Source organism: Mustela erminea, chromosome 7 (assembly GCF_009829155.1).
Source record: "Mustela erminea isolate mMusErm1 chromosome 7, mMusErm1.Pri, whole genome shotgun sequence".
Lineage (NCBI taxonomy): Eukaryota > Metazoa > Chordata > Mammalia > Carnivora > Mustelidae > Mustela > Mustela erminea.
In genome coordinates this window covers 29,419,254-29,443,650 of record NC_045620.1, presented here as the reverse complement: position 1 = coordinate 29,443,650, position 24,397 = coordinate 29,419,254, and the positions used below count along the sequence as shown (strand labels likewise).

At 39.5% G+C, this 24,397-nt stretch overlaps 1 protein-coding gene across 2 annotated transcripts in view; it reads left to right on the top strand.

The window, feature by feature from the left end:
* Positions 1–24,397, top strand: part of C7H20orf194 (chromosome 7 C20orf194 homolog) — a 128,709-nt gene that overhangs the window by 30,061 nt on the left and 74,251 nt on the right. For both annotated transcript variants that reach the window (XM_032351264.1, XM_032351263.1), the window contains exons 5-12: positions 165–261; positions 1,400–1,506; positions 6,186–6,263; positions 12,516–12,614; positions 16,107–16,162; positions 19,591–19,726; positions 22,322–22,403; positions 23,377–23,413. In XM_032351264.1, coding sequence (XP_032207155.1) covers positions 165–261; positions 1,400–1,506; positions 6,186–6,263; positions 12,516–12,614; positions 16,107–16,162; positions 19,591–19,726; positions 22,322–22,403; positions 23,377–23,413 — 692 coding nt within the window. The remainder of the gene's footprint in view (positions 1–164; positions 262–1,399; positions 1,507–6,185; positions 6,264–12,515; positions 12,615–16,106; positions 16,163–19,590; positions 19,727–22,321; positions 22,404–23,376; positions 23,414–24,397) is intronic.

The following is a 24,397-nucleotide window of genomic DNA, read 5'->3' as shown; positions in this document are numbered from 1 at the left end:
TGACCAGGAAACACAAAACTTGGGCTTTGGAAACACCCTCTTGGGTGCAGTCCTCTATAATAATGTCATTTGAGATAACTCTGATTGATAAAATATCAAGAAAATAGGGGATTTTGTATGATGTCTCCTCAGAACCTATTTTTCCCCTCAATTTCCCTCTTCAGTATGAAGATGAGGAAGCTGCAGAAGAATTTAAAATTGCCAGCTTTGTGGACATGGTTCGAGATTGTAGTAGAATTGGCATTCCTTACAGCTCCCAAGGTCAGTGTCTGACAGCAAGCCATATTAGAACTTTGCTTGGATGATGTGTGAATCCAGCATTTCTACTGCTCCCTCCTTCCATTGGAGGCATTCAGCTGGGAAACCCATTGATCTATTTTCATTAAAGGCAGAGAGAATCAAGCACAATGAAATTTGGGGATTTTTCTGTGCAAGCTGGTACTCATAACTGAAATTTCTATGACAACACAGCAGGCCATCTAGTCAGATAGAAAAATTGATAAAGGTATTTACCACAGTTGCCTTCAAGCTGTGCCACTTAATTGTATGGAGAGTATAGCTGTGGAGGCTCCTGGTATAAGAAATAGTAATTCAGGCAGCTGTTAAAAATATGCTGACAGTGAGGCTCAAAAATGATGTGTAGGGGTGCCTGGGTGGCTCAGTTGGTTAATAAGTAAGTGCCTTCAGCTCAGGTCCTGATCCTGGAGTTCCAGGATCGAGTCCCACATCAGGCTCCCTGCTCAGCAGGAAGTCTCCTTCTCCCACTAACCTCTCACCTCTCATGTTCTCGCTCTCTCATTCTCTCTCTCTCAAATAAATAAAATCTTTTTTTAAAAATGTGTAAAAATAAAGGAAAATAATCAACAAGTTTAGCAGTGCTATATCTTATTTTTTAAAAACTTTGTGCATTAGAGCTATTGCTATAAGAAAGAAAAATTTTTGTTCTAATTTTAGTATATGTGCTGCTGAAGCAAGCACAGAAAGAAAAATTTTTGATTTGGTAATTTTCCCTTGAGGAAGTTGATTGGCTATGTTTCTCAAGGGGGGAGAGCCAAGTTTGAGTCTGTTAATAATTATATCCACTAAATGATACAAGTCAGATGTAATAGGCCACTATTTATTTACTAACTTAACTTCTCACTTAGGAAACCAGAATGTGAAAATATGCTATAGAGAAATCTGAATTTCTGTAACTTGTTATGGTTTGAATTTTCTTGGACTTTCATTTTGTATTTCTAGTTTTAATATCTAACCATTTTATCTGTTTCACTTTTATTTTGCTAAATGTGGCTGGGGTGAATTTGAAAGAGGTGATGCCTGTCTAACCACATTAGATCAGGTTTAGACTATTATATCCAGGATAGTATTTGATACATGTTGTTTTATTTGATTCCTCTAGGTCACTTGCAGATATTTGATATGTTTGTAGTAGAGAAATGGCCAATTGTACAGGCCTTTGCACTTGAGGGCATTGGAGGGGATGGATTTTTTACCATGAAATACGAGGTATGTATGAAAGGCAGTATGCCTGGCTTTTGTCTGCCACCTGCTGTTTTTATTAAGGGCCCCCACAATGTGAGTGGGCATCATTATAACACTGAAAAGCTAGCAGTGATCTCTCAAGAGCATGGAACAAGTTAAAAAACTTGAAATGGAAAATAGATGCTATGCAAAGCTAGTCCCTAAACTAAACTCCTTTGTCCTTTCTTCTAGGAGTTTCTCTCTGTCTTCCTTTCTCTCTTTTCCCCCTTCTGAGTCCATTGTTCTTCCAGTCTACTCCTGTAGCACCTTAAGCTGATTCCTCTTGTAGCTTTCTTTGTCCTATGTTATACATTTTTCACACACCCCTACTCGTGTTCCCGCCCACCCCTGGTCTCTGGAAGGAAGCTCCTTGAAAACAAAAAACAGCCTTTTCATTGTTGTTGTTTGTATCTCAGAAATTCATATAATTTGAGAACTATTCAAGAGCAATGAAAAGCACAGTGCAGAATTTTGTATAAGTACAGCATACTAGAGGAATAAGAAGGTTATCTTTTGCATTCCAAACAGTATCTTTTATCTCAGTATTCCTTCTGTCTAGGAGATGACCCATAAATATTTGTTGAGTGAATTAATGAATGAGTCTGGGAGAGGGGGGTCACCCTCTCCCTTACATATTAAGGAGGGTACATATTAAGGAGGATGGCCTGGTAGGTTAGCAGTATCACCGTAGGCATCTCCCAATGAGATGACCTGCTCCCAGTACAAACAGAGAATGAGGACATGCTCAAAATGGAAACATACTATTAGGCATAGAATAGGAAGGATGGCCCAGGGCTAATTACTGCCCCTCCTTCCGAGAAGTAGCAGTGTCCCTTGGAAGTAAATGGATTCTTGCCTGGTAAACCCTGTAATGTGGAAGGAACATGGGATGTGGGGTTGAAAAGAAGTACACCACTTGGACTCCACTGTTCCTGCTCCAAAACTGTAGTATTCTCACATTGACTGTAAGTAACAGAACTTTAAAAGGCTGTGAGAGCTGCCCCTGCTAGGAAGTAATACTCTCTTATTTATTTATTTATTTAAGAGAGAGAGTGTGGGTGAGCACGAGTGGGGGAGGGGAGAGGAGGAGACTCCCTCCTGAATGCAGAGTCTGACACAGGGTTCCATCTCACCACCCACGAGATCATAACCTGAGCCAAAACCAAGAATCAGACATTCAGCAAACTGAGCCACCCAGCTGCCTCAGTGCTCTCTAATTTAGAAGAGTAGGGGACTTGGGGCACCTGGGTGGCTTAGTTAAGCATTTGGCTCTTGATCTTAGCTCAGGTCTTGATCTTAGGGTCTTGAGTTCAGGCCCCACATTGGGCTCCACACTAGACTCTGTGTTGGGTGTGGGCGCTACTTTGGGGGAAAAAAAAAAAAAAGCAGTACACAAGGGGGCTGCAGGGTTCACACAGACCAAATGAGGCAGCCTTTCGGACTCATGCCTTAAGGCGCATTACACTGTACAGACATATCCAAAAGGAACAACATTCCTTTCCCTTCTTTGAGTAGGCTCCATGCTTAGCATAGGCCTTGAACTCATCACCCTGGGGTCCAAGAATCTCAGGCTCTACTGACTGACCTACCCAGGTAGCCCAACAAAATCCTTCCCAAAAAACTTTACAGGATAATACAGATCTTTCCTGTAGGGTGGTGTTCAATGGGGTGGAGTGGGCAGTGAAGAGGAAACTTAACAATTCACACAGTGAGAACTATAAGCCTTCTCTCAAGATCCCTTTCACTAGATCCTGCTTTTGTTTGTAGCTGCTAATTGTCATTCTCTTAAATACTTTCCTTTTGTTTCCCCCTCATTCTCCCCCTACCCGGTTCCCTTCCTTACCAGCCTTTAGGGTATGGAATAGTACTCCACTCTGAGTCACACACCAGAGACCTGATAACTCTGAGCCAGAAAGACTCTTGAGTCTTTTGAAAGCCAAGAGAAGAACTACAGACACTTAAAACTTAAATTTAAAAAATTCTCTTTTATTGTATGTCTATACCCAGAAGAAAGTCGTTAACCCAGAGTCTGCTTTGTCCTGGATGTACTCGGTACCAACACAAGAAAGGAAACCAGACCCACATAAGCTTTTACCTGGCATTTAGGTTGAGCCAAACTGAATTACACATATAGAGAATTCTTTCTGAGAAGCAGCACAGGGAAGGTCCTCTGATAGAGCTTACCCTGCCTCCAGCTTCCTCCTTCTTAACTCTCCAGTTTCTGGAATTGTCACCTAGTAATGTAAATTTACATCAACTAGCTTCTCAAGGAGAGGATTCTATATGCAAACTTCTGAATAATGAGAGTAACCATAGAGAAAGCATTCATTTACCTTTTTATGTGCAAACATAAGCTCTTTATAATGAAAGGTGGAATAAGACTTATGAAAATATTCAGTAAGATTTAAGAAAGAGACCATAGCATATTTGATGCAGAGATAGATCATTATGCTTTTTTAAAAGATTTTCTCTAAGAAAAATAGAATAAAAAATGAGGAAATGTCTCTTTTATACCTTTTAAGAATGGAGTTTGTAAAGGGAGAAATGAGGTATGGTAGGCAGAGCACACAAAATTAAAAAGGGAGATGTCGTAAGGAAATATTATGTCTCAAAATTATTAGTAAAATTAAGGTTTATGTTTAAAATTAGAAATCAGGGGCACCTGGGTGCTCAGTGGGTTAAAGCCTCTGCCTTTGGCTCAGGTCATGATCCCAGCCAGGGTCCTGGGATCGAGCCCCGCATGGGGCTCTCTGCTCTGTGGGGAGCCTACTTCCTCCTCTCTCTCTGCCTGCCTCTCTGCCTGCTTGTGATCGCTGTCTGTCAAATTTAAAAAAAAAAAATTATAAAAAAAAATAAAATAAAATTAGAAATCAGATTCCTTCAAAAAATTAAATCAGTTGATACTTGAAAAGCTGTTTCAGAATACAGAGGAAGGAGCCAGATATATTAACTCAGTCTTTTGGAATTTTATTTTATTTTATTAAAGATTTTATTTATTTATTTGAGAGAGGAAGTGAGAGAGAGCATGAGCAAGGAGAAGGTCAGAGGGAGAAGCAGACTCCCTGTGGAGCTGGGAGCGCGATGCGGGACTCGATCCCGGGACTCCGGGACCATGACCTGAGCCCAAAGCAGTCATCCAACCAACTGAGCCACCCAGGCGTCCCTGGAATTTTAAATATAAGGGAGTAGAGATCCTGAATAACTGCCTCCTGCCTGTCTGCTCTCCCTAAAATAATTTCTAGTAGTTGACAAGCTTTGCTGAGAGCATAAAGCTTCCAATATTTGGAAATAAAAACAAGCAACCAAAGATCACTAGACATTTGATTAAATGCCTGTAACTTGAAAGGAAAAGATCAAGATTAAAAAAAAAAAAGATGGATTGGATAAGACCCAAAGGTAATTAAGATATAGAGCAAAACTTAAGGCACAAAATTTTCATTAGGAAGCCCAGACAGGGAAGATTGGATGACTATAGAACAAACATTATGTGGTGATAAATTAACATAAAGAAAATAAGAGCTCTGGGAAATTATAATTGATTAAACTAATAGAGGGGTTGGGAAGTAAAGTTAGGAAATTCTCTAAAAATATAAAATTAAAAAATCAAGGAGATAGAAAATATGAGGAAAAAAAGTTAAAAGACATAGTGAACTGATCCAAGAAGTCTGATAGCCAGCAAGTGAGAGTTACAGAAATACAGAGCAGAGATATCAGAAGGGAGAAAATTTTTTAAAAAGAAACATTTTGAGTGATTAAAAAGAATAAAAACTTTTAAATTAAATGACTTAGCAAGTATAAAAGGAAAGGAAAAAGCCTTAAGTCTATCTATGCCTTTTTTGAACAGTAAGGATGAAAGATCACAGAAAGCTTCCAGGAAGAAAAAATAAGTCACCTACATAAGACAATAGGAACCAGGTTTCTCTCCTTCCCACCACAACTCAACGTAGCCAAACCAAAAGAACAAACAAAAAACAAAATATGTGAAGCAATGGTTTTCAAGACAGTAGACGTCAGACAATGAAAAATAGTCATTCCCTGAGAGAAATAGCCAAGGTCAGCCTTATGATTACTCTAGCGTACTACTTTGAGAAAATTTCCAGGCCCACAGCATGGGGTGGAGGGATACCCAGGTGGATCCCAGTGTATTTTCTAAGTCGAGAAGATGCAGTGGAGTCTGTTGAGAGCAGGGCTGCCAGAGTACTAAAAAGGAAAGTGCCCAGAGAGAACCTTGACGATCTGCCAAGATTCCCCTGCTCTCCCCCATCCTAAGTATTCAGCAGAAGTGTCAGTGCATTCATGTGTCAGGTAACTACCAAGGGCAGAGTTTAAAAAAAATCTGAAAAGTAATCAGGAACAGTGCCTGATACATGCTAAGGGTTGAGAACAGTTCCTGTTCCCACCAGTTAGATTGAAAAAACATAATTCAAAGAGCATTGAGTAGAGACCTCAGAAGGATATTCAAAATATGTACCAAAGTTTCTGTAAAGATAGTTTCCTTGAATGGGACAGCATTTATTAATATGTATTGGTTCTAATATAATTGATAAGATTTTGATTTATTATTCTAATCATTGAGTTTTCACCAAGATAGTCATTTATGATACTTCTGATTGTCGCAGTGATATTGACTCATTTATTTCAATGTTTTTACCCTTATGTTGCAGTTGCAGGATGTGAGTTTGAGTCTATGGAATGTCTACAGCAAGATGGATCCTATGTCTCTGGAGAGTTTGCTTTCAGAAGTAAGAAGCCAAATTGTATTTAACGTATACGTTAGAGCCAGCTCAAGTTATCTACTAACACTATTTAACTTGAAAAAATGCAAGATATGTTTTTGTTTGAACACTTCTTCCCTGATTGTTATCTTGAACTCCTGAGGAGGGGGAAGTGGAAGGAGGAAAAGTGATAGTGCCTCTTTCACTCTGAGGAAACCTTACCTGAGGCAAGACCCAGGCTGCCTCCTAGGGTTGACATTTTCACCTAAAAACATTTGGTTGGGCTGGGCTTCAAAAAAACAACACAGATGGTGTCTCTTTGCACTCTTTCCCTGAGATGAAATGATTAAAAAGATGGGGTTTCGCTTAAAACAATCACAGAATTAGAGCAAAGGTCAGCAAGCGTAGGCTTTGTGTGCCCTCCTCTGTTAGAACTGTGTTAGAACTACTCCGTGGTGCCATTGTAGCCCGAGAGCAATGGTGGACAATGCTTAAATGCATGGGTGTGTCTGTGTTCCAAGGAAGCTTTATTTACAAAGATATGTGGCCTGCCCACAAGCTAGAACTTGCTGACTCCTGGATTAGAGGATCAACCTTTAATGTCTGAACTTGGAAGAAAGCATTAAGTTGGGGGGAGCAATTTCCAGTGAGGAGCAACAGATAAAACTGAGGCTACCGGAACAGGTACTGTGATTAAGCAGCTCAGTGGTGTCTCTCAGTGACCATAGCTAGGTATGCATGGAAAAAGAACAGTGTATATAGCCTTTTAATTAAGTTAGTTATGATACTAAAACCCAACAAAAGTAACAAAAACGGAAACTGCAGACTAGTCTTACTTGTCAGTGTTAATGCCTGTATTTTTTCCCAAAGATCATTTATTTATTTATTTACTTATTTGAGAGAGTGGAAGTGAGAAACAGTGCACCAGCAGAGGGGAAGAGGGGCAGCGAGAGAGGGAGAAGCAGACTCCCACTGAGCAGGGAGCCCAATGTGGGGCTCGATGCCAGCACCCTGGGATCATGATCTAAGCTGAAGGCCAATGCTTAATTGACTGAGCCACCCAGGCATCCCTTTAATGCCTGTATTTTAAGTAAAATATTAGCAAGTAGAATGTGGTATCATGTTAGAATATTCTCTGACAAAGTGGAGTTAATAAGGGTGCAATATTTAGCTTATTTATTTATTTATTTTAGATTTTATTTATATATTTGTCAGAGAGAGAGGAGTGAGAGTGAGCACAGGCAGATACAGTGGCAGGTAGACAGGCAGAGGGAGAATCAGGCTCCCTGCCAAGCAAGGAGCCCGATGTGGGACTTGATTCCAGGATACTGGGATCATGACCTGAGCTGAAGGCAGCTACTCAACCAACTGAGCCACCCAAGCGTCCCAATATTTAGTTTAGTACCAAGAAATCTATTAATGTAATCACTGTACTAATTTTTCTCCTTGAAACCATTTGTGACCATTCCATAGATGCCTAAAAGGCATTTGATAAAATTGAGCGTGCATTCTGTTTAAACATTTCTAATTAGGAGTATAAAAGAAAAATAAAACCTGAACTTTTTGTACTTTGAAAAGACCTAATCATCATCATCATTCATCCATGGCTAGTCTAATTATGGAAAAAGTGAACATGCAAAAATTTATAGTATAAGAATGCAAAAATGATAAAGAAAATTTAACCACATGGATGCCTGAATAGCTCAGTAGGTTAAGCATCTGCCTTCAGCTTAGGTCATGATCCCAAGGTCCTCGGATTGAGTCCCACATTGGGCTCCCTGCTTATTGAAGAACCAGCTTCTCCCCCTCCCTCTCCCTCTGCTGCTCCTCATTGCTTGTGCTCCTCTCCCTCTCTGTCAAATAAATAAGATCTTTAAAAAAAGAGTTAAAAAGAAAATTTAATCACAATGAAGGACAAGAAATAAGTAGTTTAGGAATTTCTGCAAGTGTCTGAGACCCATACCGCACTTGGATGCAGTCCTTGGAATATGAGGATGCTATACGTCACACATGGAGGCCAAACATGACACTGTGTTTTTAAGAACATTGCACACATCTCTGGAGTCAGTTGAGAGGGACCACTCAGGAGGACATTTTTAATTGCACCTCAGCCAACAATGACATCTTACAGCTGAAGAAGCAATAGTGGTAATCACTGTGGGCTGTAGACCAGGCCCTTCCTGGCTTTCTGACTTCCCACGAGCAAAATCAGCTGAAATTCAGATCATACCCTCAAAATATTTTAATTTAGTGATTAATAAATGCACAAATGTGGTAAGACCCAGACCCAGATCAATTATAGATCAAAATTACCTAGATCCCTACTTTAATGTCCTGATAAAAGAAAGGGTATACTTTTCTAGAGGTAAGTATTACGTACTTTAGTTTCTCAGTGAAAACTTTAATAACAAAATGTCTGGCATATGATAAAAAAATTAGAAGATATAAAGTAAGAAAATTTCATTGTTAAGAAAGAGCCATAGAGAGGCACCTTGCTGGCATAGTTGGTAGAGCATGCAGTTCTTGATCTCAGGGTTGTGAGTTCAAGCCCCTTCAAGCCCCACATTGAGCGTAGAGATTACTTTAAAATAAAGTCTTAAAAACAAAAACAAAAACAAAAGAAACAGGCAAGAGAATTAAGTCCAAATCATGGAATTAACTAACGGAAAATTTCAAGTTACTACTAAAAATGCTAAAGAATTTCAGCAGAGACCTGAAAACTGAAAAAAGAACCAAATGGAAATGTTAGAAATGAAAAATACTATACCTGAAATGAAGAATTCATTAGACTGTCTTAATAACAGGTTAGATACAAATGAAGTAAAGTTCTGTGAACTTTAAGATAGGTCAAAGGAAGTTTCTAAACTGGAAGACCAAGAAAAAAAGACTAAGCGGAGTAAAACAGAGCGTCCAGTATCTGCCAAACAATGTCAAATCATCTTACATAGTGTAGTTGAAGTACAGAAGGAAAGTAGAGAGAAAATGCAACAGGAAATCTGAATTGATAATGTCCAAGAACTCTCCAAGCTGATGAAGTAGATCTCCAAATAGCTCATTGAACCCCACATGGGGTAAAAATACTATACACATGTATAACCATAAATTTGTGCAGGGATCTCTTGTGGTGAGTCTACAAATGTTAATAAAATTCAAATCCAACAGCCAGAAGTATTTAAAATGCAGTTCTAGTCTTTGTGTCTCTAGAAAAATTACTGAAAAAAGAGCAGTTTGTACCCATATCACTTTTTAAAAATCTACCTTATTTTCTTCTCCCTTCTCTGAGCTGTTTCATAGCCTCCAAACTTCTCTAAAACCTTCTTTTTGGGTCACTTGGGTGCCTCAGTTGGTTGAGCTGCTGCCTTTGGCTCAGGTCATGATTCTGGAATCCTGAGATCAAGTCCTGCATCAGGCTACTTGCTCAGTGGGGAGCCTGCTTCTCTCTCTCCCTCTGCCTGCTCCTCCCCCTACTTGTGCCCTCTCTCTTTTTGTCAACTAAATAAATAAAATCTAAAAAGATAAAAAATAAAACCCTCTTTTCTGTCCACCATCCAAATACTTTTTCTGCTCACGTCTATTTCCCCTTTGTCAAGACGTGTAATCAATCTTAAGCCAGAATTGATATCTAGGCTTTTTTTTTTTTTTTAAGATTTTTTAAAAAAATTATTTGAGAGAGAGAGAGAAGTGGTAGAGCATTAGAGGGGAGAAGGTCAGAGGGAGAAGCAGACTCCCCATGGAGCTGGGAGCCCAACACGGGACTCAATCCCGGGACTCCAGGATCATGACCTGAGCTGAAGGCAGTCGCTTAACCAACTGAGCCACCCAGGTGCCCAGCGTCTAGGCTGGCCAATCACTGCTGGCAGCTCTTTGAGCAGGCTCCATGCTCAGCACAGAGCCTGACACAGGGCTTGATCTCAAAATCCTGAAATCATGACCTAAGCCGAGATTAAGAGTCAGATGCTCAACCGACTGAGCTACCCACACGCACCTGCTTCTTGGTTTATTAAGCAAATAATAACTTGATCCTACTATTTCTTGGATACCGTGCTTATGCTAAAACACAGAAATAGGTAGACCTGGCCCCCACTCATACTATACTGTTCAATGGGCTTTTAGACCAATAATAGTGGTATTCTTTAGTAACTGCTCTAATCATAGCGGAACATAGAGAGTAAGGAAAATAACTGCCTGGAATTGCTCAGGATTGCTTCCCAAAGGAGTCATGTGTGGTGATCAGAGATTTTTCCAGACAGAGGAGGAGGGGGTATGAGCGTTCTAGCCACAGAGAAGGAACCTGTCTGAAAGCCCCTGAAATACACAGAAAGCCCCAGAATCCTCTCTTTTTGAACATTGTGAGGAACTCTTCAGACATGAGTGCTTTCCCCTTGCCTAGTCCTTAAGCCAGGTCAACTTACTGGAGGTGCCATGATACAGACTTCGAGCCACTAGCAAGCTGGATGCCAGCCTATGGCCAAAAGTTCTGTCTAAAGTTCAGTATCCTTCTCTACCAGCCAAGAACCAAGGCACACTGTCATGGTTCTTGGGATTTTCAGACCTTTACTGCTTATCTGACCTTGATATCTCTCTGGGCCTGTGTTCTAGATTTGGTCTCAAAGAGTCTATGCAGATAAACTTTCCTTTCTTCATCATCAGATGCAACTGACCAGTTCTGCGTATATACACAGTATCTGTTTCCGCAAGTGCACCATTTGTATTAGGGAAAAGGTGGAGAATAGTGTGTCTGGTGGAAAAAACACAGGATCTGGGTATCTCTTACCTAGATACATTTCCACTTCTGCTCTTTAGTATTCCATCCTCAGGTCACTTTACTTTTCAGTACCTCAGTCTCCTTATGTATAAAGTGGGCATAGAGAAATGCAAGACTGTTAGGATGTTTTAAGAATCTGCGTGTGTGTGTGTGTGTGTGTGTGTGTGTGTGTGTATTTATATGGACATGTCAGATATAATGCTATTTTAAGTATGAGAATTCGTCATATCTTTCATTTTACTCATAGCATGGAACTGAAAGCGGTATTTAATGATTCATTGTACCTTATTCTGTAATTAGTACTGACAAGTCCTCAGGGAATTTTTTGAAACAGAATGCCCCATCTTTTTTAATATATTCCCCAAAATGCACAGACTCTCTTGGATCCTGGATCAGGGCCACAAATTGGACCCAATAGCAGCAGGTCAGGAGCCCAAACTCAGAAGGTCCAGTTTACTGGGCCACAGGACAGAGGTGGTATGACAGAGCAGTCTAACCCAGATAACCGTAGGTTACCAGATATAAGTATGCACTTATTTGTGTGTGTGTGTGTGTGTGTGTGTAAGATACCTCTGTAAAAACAGAATGAGTAAAGATGCTCCAGTGAGCATCTATGAGTATCTTAAGCAACTGGTGTGTTTTGGTTAACTCGTGTATTCTGGTTAACTAACGATGTTTTAAAGGAAAGCCAGAAGCACAAAATATGTGGTAATTGGGAGCAGGAATGAGAGAGGCTGAAAAGCAGCTGGGATGGGGGAGGTAGGTAAGTTGCACCGAGAGTCAACTAGGAAAGGCACAGAGTTTTGCAATTCCCCCCCACCACCACCACCACTAGGGCAGGGTGTGAGGGATAAGAGGGCTATGGGCCACCCAGGGCACCACCCAACTTCTAACTAAGGTCATCTGACTTGTCCTTAAACAAAGCTGCACTGGCGTGACCACCTTTTGTCACTGGATGTACTATCTTTTAGGTGCCTCATAAATAAGTCCCTCTCTCTAATAAGGATTGCTGAAGTAAGGCACTGGGTGCACATTGTTGTCTTCTTTTTAAATAACATTTTTAGAATATAATTTATACACCATAAAATTTACCCATTTTAAAGTGTATAATTCAGGAATTTTTAGTGAATTTTAGAGTTGTACAGCCATCACCACAATCGAATTTTAGAACATTTTCATCAACCCCTCAAATTCCCTTGTGTTAACTTGTAATCAGTCTCTGTTTCTACCTGGCCTCATTCAAACCACTAATCTACTTTCTGTCTTTATAGATGTGCATTTTCTGGGTATTTCATATAAATGAAGCATACACCAGGTGGTCATTTATATCTGGCCTCTTTTGGTTGTTTTTGAGGTTCATCTATGTGATAACATGTATCTGTAGTTTGCTGTTAACTTTTAAAATATATTTAAGTGATCCGGTATTTTGATAGCTGATGCTGTTTCATGATTCTGGTTTTCTAAAGTACCTCTGAATGTGACCAAATGCATTATCCTTTTCATTTTCTTCCTAGGATTTGGTGGCTTTTGAACATCAGTGGACTAGCTTCTTTGCTAATTTTGATACAGAAATTCCTTTCCTGCTGGAACTTTCTGAATCTCAGGCGGGTGAGGTATGTAAAGAAAGGGCCAAAGAGAAAAAACTGATTAACTTATTTATTTTTTCTGTTTTTAGTTTTGTTAATTTTTTTCAGAATTCAACAGTACGAATCCTTATATGTTTGGGTTATTATTGCCTTAAGCTTTGTTGTGTGCTGTAAAGAAGTTTTTAGCCTCCATACCAACCTACCAACCTCTATAAAGAAGTTGTTTTTCTGTGCCAGCTTCTATATGAGAAGAATGCTCATTTTAGAGTCTGGTGGTACCTCTGTCGGAAAGGAATTCTGTTGGGTGCTAGTTGCTAGTTACTAGGCCTAAAAGTAATTCTCCACGTGTGAGTAGCACTCCTTTCCTCAGTTGAACCCCTAGGTAAGTTTTCTTTCCAGGCAAACAATGGTGAAATTACTAGATTCAGTGTAAAACCTACTCTATGAGTAAACTAAGGTATCTAAATCAAGAACCAGGGCATAGGCCGGTCCCCAGAGTTAGTCACAGGGAGGATCAGAGGAGTGGTCTTGAGCTTACACTTGATTCTGCCTTGGGCTTGCACTGCCAGTCCTCAGCCTTTGGAGTTGGTGTTGATCTTTGTTGTTGTGCATTCACTTTTACATTTTATAAACCTCACTAATACATTGCTATTATTTTTGTTTAAGCAGTCAGTTCTCTTTTTTTAATTCTCTTTTTAATCTTGTTTTAATCCTTTTTAATCCTTTTTTAAAAGATTTAAGTAATTTTTTAAAATTTCATGTATTTGTGTATGTAGTTACTGCTCTCGATGTTCTTCATTCCTTTGTGTAGATCCAGATTTCCATTCAGTATGATTTCCTTTTCCTTAAAGAGTGTCCATTAATATTTTTCACGGTGAAAATCTTCAGATGATGAGTTCTTCCAGCTTTCATATGTCTGAAAAAATATCTTGATTTCACCTTCATTTTTGAAAGACATTTTTTCCATGCATGGAATTCTTGGTTGACAGTGTTTTTCCTTTTAGTACCTGGAAGATGCTGTTCCACTATCTTCTCCCTTGCATTGTTTGTGATGTTCTCCTCTTTATCTTTAATGTTCATCTTAATTTTTATTCTTTATCTTTGTTCCTCTGTATATAACTGGTCTTTTTTTTTTCCCTCTAGCTGCTTTTAAGATTTTCTCTTTTATTACTAGTTTTGAGTTGTTTCCTCAAATTTCTTGTGCTGGGCTTTTGTTGAGCTTCTTGGATCTGTGGATTTACAGTTTTCATCAAGTTTAGAAAGTTTTTGGCCATTATTTGTCCAGGTATTTTTCTGTCCACCTTTTTTCTCCGAGACTCTAATTACCTCTGTATTAGGCCACTTGAAGTAGTTCCGCATCTCACTGATGCCCTTTTCAGTTTTCTGGATTCTTTTTTCTTGTTTTCAAATTGTTGGAGGTTTGTATACCTCGTAATGTGATTGTCAAAAGGTAAGTGCATATTTAGTTGTGTTAGCTATTGCCAAATTTCTCTTCACGAGGGTTGACCAATTTGCATTCCCACCAGCTATATATGAGAGTGCCTGTTTGACCACTGCCTCACCAATAGGATGTATTGTCACACTTTCGAATTTTTCACAGTCTTATAGATAAGGAATGGAATTTTTGAAATTGTGAGTAAGGTTGAACAGGTTTTCATGTTTGAAGTTCACTTTATATTTTATTTTCATTTTTTCCCCCCATTTTAGTATTAGTACAGTATTATTAACTAACTGGACAGGTGAGTGATTGAATAAACCTTATAGGTTATTAGGGCTACTTGAGATAATGCATTTAAGTGTTTATCACAGTTCACATGGTAAACCCTCAGTAAAATTTAGCTATTTAACATATATATAAAGAGTTTTTACAGATCAGTAAGATCTGTGAACCCCAAACTCCAATTGAACATCCAGAGGATGTAAGTAAACAGCTAATTACCAAAGGGAAATCCAGATGGCCATTGACTATATCTGAAATACTCTACTTCATTAGAAATCAAAGGACCATATAATAAAACAGCAATGAAATACCATTTTTCTTTTCTTTTTTTTTTTTTTTAAAGATTTTACTTATTTATTAGAGAGAGAGCAAGAGAGAGAAAAGAAGCAGGGGGAGTGAGAGAGGGAGAAGCAGGCTTCCTGCTGAGCAGGGAGCCCAGTGCAGGGCTTAATGCCAGGACCCTGGGATCATGACCTGAGCTGAAGGTAGATGCCTAACCGTCTGAGCCACCCAGGCATCCCAGATGTTCTTCAAAAAACAGTTTGGCAATATAGTTCTGCCTATTTAACCTAAAATTTCATTTCCAGATCTGCTTTAAGGAAATAATCAGAGCTGCAAATAAAATTTATGAAAAGTTGTTTACTACAGTATTATACATAATATAAGAGAGTTAGTAGCAATACAATTTCCAAGAATAGAAAACTAGTAGGCTTTGGTACAACCATATACTATGGATGTATCATAGGAAGAGAATATACCAAAATGTTAACAGTTATTGGAGATTGTAGGTGGTTTTTATTAAATTCTTAAATAAGCATATATTACTTACATAATCAGTGTGTGGGAAGAACAATAGATGTTATTTAAGTAGATTAAAATTGCCTTTTGGTGGGTGTTAAGGAATTTTTGAATCTTTTTAACACAGACCCTGCATATCAAGTTTAGATTAGTGTTTAGCCTAGTACTATACACACCAAGGCTGAGAAATACTTCTGTGGTTTCCTGGGAAACTTCTTTCAGTGTACTTCTAAGTTCTGTGGATTCTTTCTCAATGGAGATTTTATTTTTCACTTATTTTTAAAGATTTTATTTATTTATTTGACACAGAGAGAGAGAGCATAAGTAGAGCAGCAGGCAAAGAGAGAAGGAAAAACAGGCTCTCCACTGAGCAGGGAGCCCCACGTGGGGCTTAATCCCAAGCCTCTGGGATTGTGACCTGAGCCTAAGGCAGCCATCTAACCGATTTAGCCACAGGCGCCCCTCAGTGCTGATTTTAAATTAATATGTTGGGTCCTGGGTTCAAGCCCTGCATTGGATTCCCTGCTCAGTGGCAAGTCTCCTTCTCTCTCACTTTGCCCCTACCCCTGCTTTTGCATGCTCTCGCGCTCTCAAATAAATAAATAAAATCTTTAATAAAAAAAATATAAATAAACTGGTGTGTTAGAATTAAAATATATTCCTTTATTAGAAATGTAGAAAAACAAATTTTTAATAGAAGGGAAAATTCCTACATGATTAGTAACTTGGACCATAGGTGGTGATTTTCTTTACCTTCCATTTTCTTTTGCAGCCTCTTTATTTCTTTTGCTGTTTTTTTGTTTGTTTGCTACCTGCCCTAAAAACTCATGTTGCTTTCTACTACATTTGTCATTCCATGTTTTTACAATAATCTGTAAACATCTCTCTCAAACACACACACACACACAATACCTACATTCATATGTACATATATGAGGGGGTTTTGTGATTGTTTTATAAAATTATGATCTTAGGATAGACAATATTGGCTTCTTTTTTAGCCATTCAGAAGTTACTTCAGTCATGGAATGATCTCCAGCCATATAACTGAAAACAGGTAAGTTTCTTGGGGAAGAAAGGTGAATGGTAATAGAGAAAATGGGATTGACCAGGAGGGTGGTTGTGAGGGAGCATCTAAGTCCCTAAGGTAGAGTCAGGAAAATACAAATTGACTTTAGTCATCACAGGGTAAGAAATTCATACCTTGAAAAATTGTCCGTTTACTGCTTTTCTATTTATATACATATATATTTATTTTGAAATATTTATTTGAGAGAGAGAGTGCCCAAGAGGGGGATAGAGGCAGAGGGAGAGAGGGAAAAGCAGTTCTCACTAAGCAGGGAGCCCATGTGGGGCCCAGTGTGGAATCAGTCTCAGGGCCCTAAGATCATGACCTGAGCCACCCAGGCGCCCCCATCCGTATATTTTTTTAAATACAGTTTTAGGGGCACCTGAGTGGCTCAGTCAGTTAAGCGGCTGCCGTCTGCTCAGGTCATGATCCCGGAGTCCTGGAATCAAGTTCCACATCAGGCTCCCTGCCCAGTGGAGAGCCTACTTCTCCTTCTGCCCCGCTCATGCTGTCTCTCTCTTGCTCTGTCTCAAATAAATAAATAAAATCTTTTTAAAAAATAAATTTTTAAAATACAGGTTTATAGTAAACTAGCTTTTTAAACATTGTAACTTGCTGAAATCTAAAGAAAGGAATTTTATATTCCATCCCTACCCCCAGGGAAGCTAGGAAGCAGAATGTCCAAGGGCTAGGCAGGGATCCATAGCATGTTATGGGGAGTAAAAAGGTTTGGGCATAAATGTCCAGCCCCAGAAAGACAAGGAGCATTAGGGTTGCTACATTTGTTTTCTTGAGGTATTTCCTTTAGCATCTCTCTTATCGTGGTAATCAGCAGGGCCCCTGCTGGTTATGGTTCCTCTGATGGGTAGATGAGAGTAGATCTTTCCTCTCTTTTCTTCCCTAAATCCAGTCCAATCTGAAGTGAGACAGATTGCCATGGTTGGGACTTAGGGTCATCTTTTTCTGCCTAAAGAGTCATTTACCTCGAATTAAGCTTCAGAAGAAGAATCAGAGTCATGTTTACTTTTAAGAGCCCCTATTTTCCTGAAACTTAAGGAGATATTTTTAAGGATAATACAAGAAATATAAAGAATTTTTCACATGATACACACTAAGGGCAATTTAAGGAAAGTGTAGGGAATAAAGGAAACCATCTTAATCTATTTTAGCTGCCGTGACAAAAATACCGTAAACTAGGTTGCTTATAAACAAAAAAACATTTATTTCCCTAAGTTCTGGAGACTGGTAAGTCCCAAGATCACACTATCCCATCCAATGTCTAATAAGGGCTCACTTCCTCTTAGAAAGCAGTCATTTCACTATAACCTTACATAGCAGAAAGGACAAGGGATCTCTCAGGAGGCTCTTTTATAAGAGCCTTTTTTATAATCTCATTCATGTGTGATCTACCCTAATGACTTAATCACCTCCCACAAAGGCCCTACCTACTAATACCATTACTTTGGGGGTTAGAATTTTAACATATGAATTTTGTGGGGATATAAACATTCAGTCCATAACTGAAACTATCTGAAAAATATCCTTTAGGTACTATTTGTTGAGAACATACGACATACTAAGCAAGAAATAAATGATTAAAAAGTAAACCAGTCATGGAGGTGCCTAGCTGGCTCAGTCAGTAGAGTATTTGATTCTTGATCTCTGGGTCGCAGTTTAAATGCCATGTTGGACATAGAGATTACTTAAAAAAATTTTTTTTAAAAACCGAGCAGTCATGGTCTCTGCCGTTATGGAGTGTGTAGTGTGGTAGAGAATTAAGACATTAATCAAGCAACCTCACAAAATAATATAATTACAAACTCTGATTGGTGCCATGAAGGAGAAGAGAACTTGGCATTGTGAAGACTACAGCTGGAGAACATGGTCTTCTCTGAGGGGAGATCTGAATGATGAGTAAAGGTAGCACCTGGGTGGCTCAATCAGTGAAATGTGCAATTCTTGATCTCAGGGTTTTGTGTTCGAGCCCTACACTGGGTATAGGGATTACTTAAAAATCTTTTTTTTTTTTTAAAAAAGGTGATCAGTGAGCCCTTTTTTAAAAAGGAGAAAAGCATCTTGAGATGAGAGTGTAAGGAACATAAAAGAAGATGGGTTTGGTGGAATATAAGAGTTGGGGGAGAGTGACCTTCCATGGAGCCAAAGAAGTTGGCCAGGCCAGACCATACAAGTCTTCTTTGGCCATGTGAAAGATTCCAGTCCTTCCCTAGAAAATGAAATAAAGGCATTAAAAAGCTTTCCATGTATGAAAGTTGTCCCCTCTGAACTGTGGAGAATAGATTATAGGAGAACAAGAGTGGAAGCACAGTAACTGTGAGGGGACAGTGCAGTTGTTTGGGGAAGAAATAATGGCATCAGGGATGAGGCCTGTGACCATGTGGGTTGAGGGAGATGGACAAATAGGAGTGAAACATGGTGGTTGGTTGGATTTAGAAGGTAAGGGGAAGGAGAACTAAAGGAGGCCTAAGGAGGCTTCTCAGTTCTGGCTCAGTCCCGGGGTGGATGATGATGCCACTTATTTATTGCAAAACTTGAAGGGGAACGGGGGATAGATGATGAAAGAGGAAAGGAGAGACAGACAGCTGAAAGTAAAACCCTGGGAATATTCAGAGGCACATAGAGGAAGAGAATGGCTGACAAGGGAAACTGAGATGCAACAGCTCTTTCAGGGAGAGGGTGTCAGGTGCTTCTGAGAGACCAAGGAAGGGCAGGCTGAAGCCTATCCTTGGATTTGCTCTTTGCTATGTGAAAGTCACATGGTGACCTTTGCAAGAGTAATTGGAGTAAAATGACTGAGGGGTCAACTGAAGTGGACTGAGAAGTGAGCAGAAAGTGACAGCAAAAAACTAAAATAAACAGACAAGTCTAACCAAGAGAGGAGACAGAAGAAGGGGATGCATGCAGGGCAGGTAAGTGTGGCAGTGAGATATTTGCAACCCTACTCTCCTCCCATCCTAAAAGCTGCTCCAGAATAGTTAATGCCTCTGTTGTCTGCCTATAGTCTGAGCATCACAACTGGTGTCATCCTTTAAAATTTCTGTTTCTATTAAATTGCTGTTGTATGAAACTGGAACCTTGCTCCATCTCTGTGTCATGGACAGACCTGTGGAACTTTGTCCTTAAGAATTAGAACAAGCTGAAAATACAAACCTGGCTTGAATTTAGTTATGTCCCTAAATGATCCCTGTGGGTCAGTAGGAGGAGTTGGAGACATCTGGCATCACTTCCCAGCAAGCGAGTATTAGGGGGATTGTACTGACCTCTTTCCTCAGACTACAAGACTGAAAACTCCAAGCAGGATTGAAAACCCACTCTGAAAACCCTAAGAACCCACTTACTGGGAAGTTGCCCTAGCTAGGACTCTCTTTTCTAACCACATTTTTGGTTTGCCACTCCAGCCCTAATAGGCAGCCATTCGTTCTCTTTGGTAATCACTCCACACGAGAAAATCTGAATGCTGGCAACTTTAACTTCCCTTCTGAAGGGCATCTGGTACGCAACACTGGTCCCAATGGGAGCTTTGCCAAACACATGGTGAGTAGCTTGACTACCTGGTGCTTAATTGGTTTTATGAATAGGGAGGAGGGAAGGATAAGAGGAACCGTTCCAGTTCGTGTATTGATTTAAGCTCGAAGTTGTTTTGGAGTGAACGAAGTGATTGCAAACTCACTGTATTTTTGCATAAGTACTAGGTGTGATTTGAAAGCATCCTAGTTAATTTTTAAATATTTGAAGGAAAAAGCTTAAAAAAATACTTTATCAAACCAAACTCTTTAAATTGTCATAGTAATGTTATCATTAGAATAAGACTTTTAAATTAACTTACAAATAGACTTATTCCAAGCCTACTAGATTTGATATGTCTTCACTGTTACATTTTAGGACATAAACTTTGAGGATCACTGTTCTTTTATTGAGGGTGCCAGGGAGAAGACTTGTTCATTTGGTGGTAAATTGTCTGCTACATTCTTTTAAAGGAAACATTAGACTGAAATATGAGACTCTAGTGCTTGTAAAAGGCTGTGGAAGCTTAAGTATTTTCAAAATGTTACTGACATTCAGGAAAGCTGGTGAGGTAGGTACTATTTTTTAGTTTTGATTGGAGAACATGAGGCTAAGTCACTCTGGATTGACTTTCTCATGGACTAAATTTTTCTGCCTCTAAGATGGTCAGGAATATAGGGCTACTTGAGTGGATGGATATGCTGTTAGGATCTTACTGCCCTTTATTGCAGAGCACAGACCTCGTTTTAACCCCCCAGAGGATCCTGGGAATACACAGGAAATGCCAAATGACATAGGGTTCTTAGTGTAATCTTACATGTTCACTATATATGTTAAAACTAAAGGAAATTTAGCTGAGTTCTGCTTCTGGGAAGAGGGAGTAGAGATATTTTTTTTTCCAAATCCTTCTACTGAGTACAACTAAAAACACTGGACATTTATGTAAAATAAACATGGAAAGACTCTGGAAGGTAGAAGAAGTCAGACTGGCTGAGGAGCTTAGGACCAAAGGGACAATATGGCAGTGAGTTTTCTGGGGTTCCTTTTTGCTTATATATCCCAGACTGGATATTGGAGAAGCTGACAACCCAGAAATGCCAATAGGCACAGGCATGAAAAGCCTTGTTTCACTTTTTCCTTCCCTACCCTCACAACCCCCTTCCCTGCTTCTCAAATTCCTCATATCAGAGAGATCATATGATAATTGTCTTTCTCTAATTGACTTATTTCACTCAGCATAATACCCTCTAGTTTCATCCATATTGTTGCAGATGGCAAGATTTCATTTCTTTTGATGGCTGCATAGTATTCCATTGTATATATATACCACATCTTCTTTATACAAATGGCACTTTAAAAGAAACTTTCAATTGGGGGGAATTTGGAAATCCAAGAAACATGTTCTATTGAGGAAATATGCCAGTTAACCAACAAATGAAATATGCACATGCGTTTTTATTTAGGGTCGTGGCAATATTGATCATATGCACTATGGTGAATTATAGAGTAGGCCAAACAATCCTTATTACACATCTTTAACTTGGATTCACAGTGTTCACAATACTACAGAAAAATGCCATGCATTCTTTTGTGACTTCCTCAAATATTGGAGTAGAATGAATATTTGTGTCACATTTAGCTATTTTTTTAATATATTGCACTAATTTCTTTTGCTTTAGTTCTTTTGGTAGCAATTTTGTTTTTTATAACTAATAGCCTGAGAACCCTGATGAGATGCTGGATTTTCAAAAGAAAAGGACATCTGTATCTATCTTTGTATAAATAACTAAACATGGAAGAAGAATAGGAATTTTTTTTAAGGATTTTATTTATCTATTTACTTATTTGAGAGAAGGAGAGCGTGCAGGTGAGAGAGCACAAGCCAGGGGAGAGAAGCAGAGGGAGAGGGAGAAGCAGGCTCCCCACTGAGCAGGGAGCCCGATGCGGGGCTCAATCCCAGGACCCTATGTTCATGACCTGAGCTGAAGGCAGCTGCTTAACTAACTGAACCACCTAGGCACCCCGAAGAATAAGAATTTTTAAATCTCTTTCCAAGGCTTATGTAGAGAGATGAAATACAAATAGAAGTGGGGACATGGGGGCACACCCTCCTTTCCTGAATTTATAGCTGCTTCCATACATTTCCCTGTCATGTCAGCCAAAGTCCTCACTGTGAAAGTTCTGGACTATTAATGACAGTCAAAACCCAAGCATGTTTTCTCTTTCCCTTCTAAGTTGTGAATTCATTAGCATCATGAGCTGACCCAGTAGCAATCTCACAATACCGCCAAGGTTAAAAACACAACACAAGAGGCACCTAGGTGGCTCCACTGGGAACCTGCTTCTCCCTCTCCCTCTGCCTGCCTCTCCCCTGCTTGTGCTCTGTCTCTCTCTCTCACTTTCTCTCTCAAATAAATAAATAAAATCTTAACAAAGAATACACAATACAAAATACTTTTGGAAAAATAATAATTAAAGGTGATCTTTTCCTCTGTGCCTTTAAAAAATAATAAATCAGCTGTTGGTGAGATAAAATTGATTTCCATGAACGATATAATTTTTATTTTTCAGCAGTACATACCTAAGTCCCTACTCTTTTTTTTTACTTTTTTTTCTGACATGCAGGTAGTACAGTGTGTCTCACCAAAGGGACCCCTTGCTTGTTCAAGAACGTACTTTTTTGGAGCTACTTACGTTCCTTACTTGGGTAAGTTCCTGTAAGTTCTCATCTCATCAGCTTCCCTAATGAATAATATCTCCCATGAATTAGAAATGGAGTCATCATTAACTGCTTTCCTCAGAAGTTTATGATACCCACTTAGTAGGCCTCCAACTCCCTCTCTCAGTGCAGTGGAGAGTTGATACACCTAACACATTTCTCAAAGAATGTATCTCTGGAGGAATAATCATCAGCTCAACATGTCTAACCATGTGTGAGACCGTGTGCTCGGTGTTAGAGGGAAGGCAAGGATAAGTGAGTCCCAGTTGGATAGCAGGAGATACAGGCTACAGTGAGAGTCAGAGTCAGTCAGGTGCCTGCTGTTCTGGTGAAGAAGGGCCGTGGTAGAAGAGTACCTTCTACCCTTCTAGAAGGTAGAAGGGAGGAAGTGTTCCATGCTGCGGGGCCCTCCAGAAAGATCAGGTGCACTGGAGCTTCCCTTCTTGCTAGGGTAACCAGAAGTTGCAGATATCCAAAGAGACCTAGAGAAGAACCTCTAGAATAAATGAGGATCTCAGCACTGCTCCACAGAACAGACTATAGCAGAAACCAGGTTTTTACCTGGGTGTTGCTGTGTAAGCTGGAAAACTCTGAAAGAAGCATGATAATTAAGGGTCAGCTAATTAAGGAGATGATAAAAGAGTCAGAACTGAGCCTACTTAATTATACCTCATAATTAAAAAAAATTAAAAATAAAGGTGAAAACATTCCAGAGCCTAAGGTTCCCCAGGTCTTCTCTGATGTTCATAGGTGATGCTGAGTGGGTGGTCAAAATCAGTGTCAAGGGTGAAGATCTGGGAGGATTCTGGGAAAAGCTGTTGTGATTGTACTGTGTTTAACCCAAAAGAAAAAAAAATGTAGTTCTTGATGTCTCCTTTGAATTAAGAAATTCTAGCCTCCTTGTGAAGTGTTTGCAGGACACATGATCTTGTCACACTTAATTCATGGTCCTTTGTTACAGGTGATGAGAATAAGCTGCCCAAGAAAACCGAACAAATGTAAGTCTTCATTTCTATTTTATATTTTCTTAAAGTTGAGTTACTCAGAAGTTGTGGCTGTCGCTCTAACTCCTTTGAGATCAGCAGTGGATAGGACATTTGGGTGAAGTGGTGAGCAGAGCTGTGGTTTCCCTAGCCCTGTCTCTCAGCTTGGAGTCCTGCCAGCTTTGCCATGTGCTCCTCTCTCCAGAACTCAGAGACTTCCTCTGCAAACCCATTTCAATGGTGTGATTCTTCTTACTATGTCTTCTACATAGTACATTTTTTAATCCCCGAAATAAAACATTCTAAAACACATTGGGAGAATCTATGTTGAAACCACTTCTGGTCTGAGCAGTGTTTCCTCTGGATTTGACTCTTAGACTTAGGGAATAGTGCTAGGATCTGAACTCAGGCTGTGCAACTTTATTTATTTTTATTTATTTTTAAATTTTTATTTATTTGACAGACAGAGATCACAAGTAGGCAGAGAGAGAGGGGGAAGCAGGCTCCCCGCTGAGGAGAGAGCCCAACTTGGGGCTTGATCCCAGGACCCTGCGATCATGACCTGAGCTGAAGTCAGAGGCTTTAACCCACTGAGCCACCAGGTGCCCCAAAGCTGTGCAACTTTAAAAAGGTCCAGTGTTGACTTTGCTCCCCCTACATATAACAGGAAACCAAAGATAAAAAATAAACTTATTACTCTTAATCTCACAAAACAAACTGAGGGTTGCTGGGGGTGGGGGGTAGGGATAGGGTAGCTGGGTTATGGACATTGGTGAGGGTATGTGCTATGGTGAGCACTGTGAATTATGTAAGACTGATGATTCACAGACCTGTACCTTGGAGCAATAATACATTATATGTTAATTTTTAAAAAAGAAAGAAAGAAACTCAATAATGTTTGTGTTAATCTGCTTGGGCTACCATAACAAAATATCGCAGATTGGGTTGCTTAAACAGCAGAAATTTATTTTCTCACAATTCTGGAGGCTTGAAGTCCAA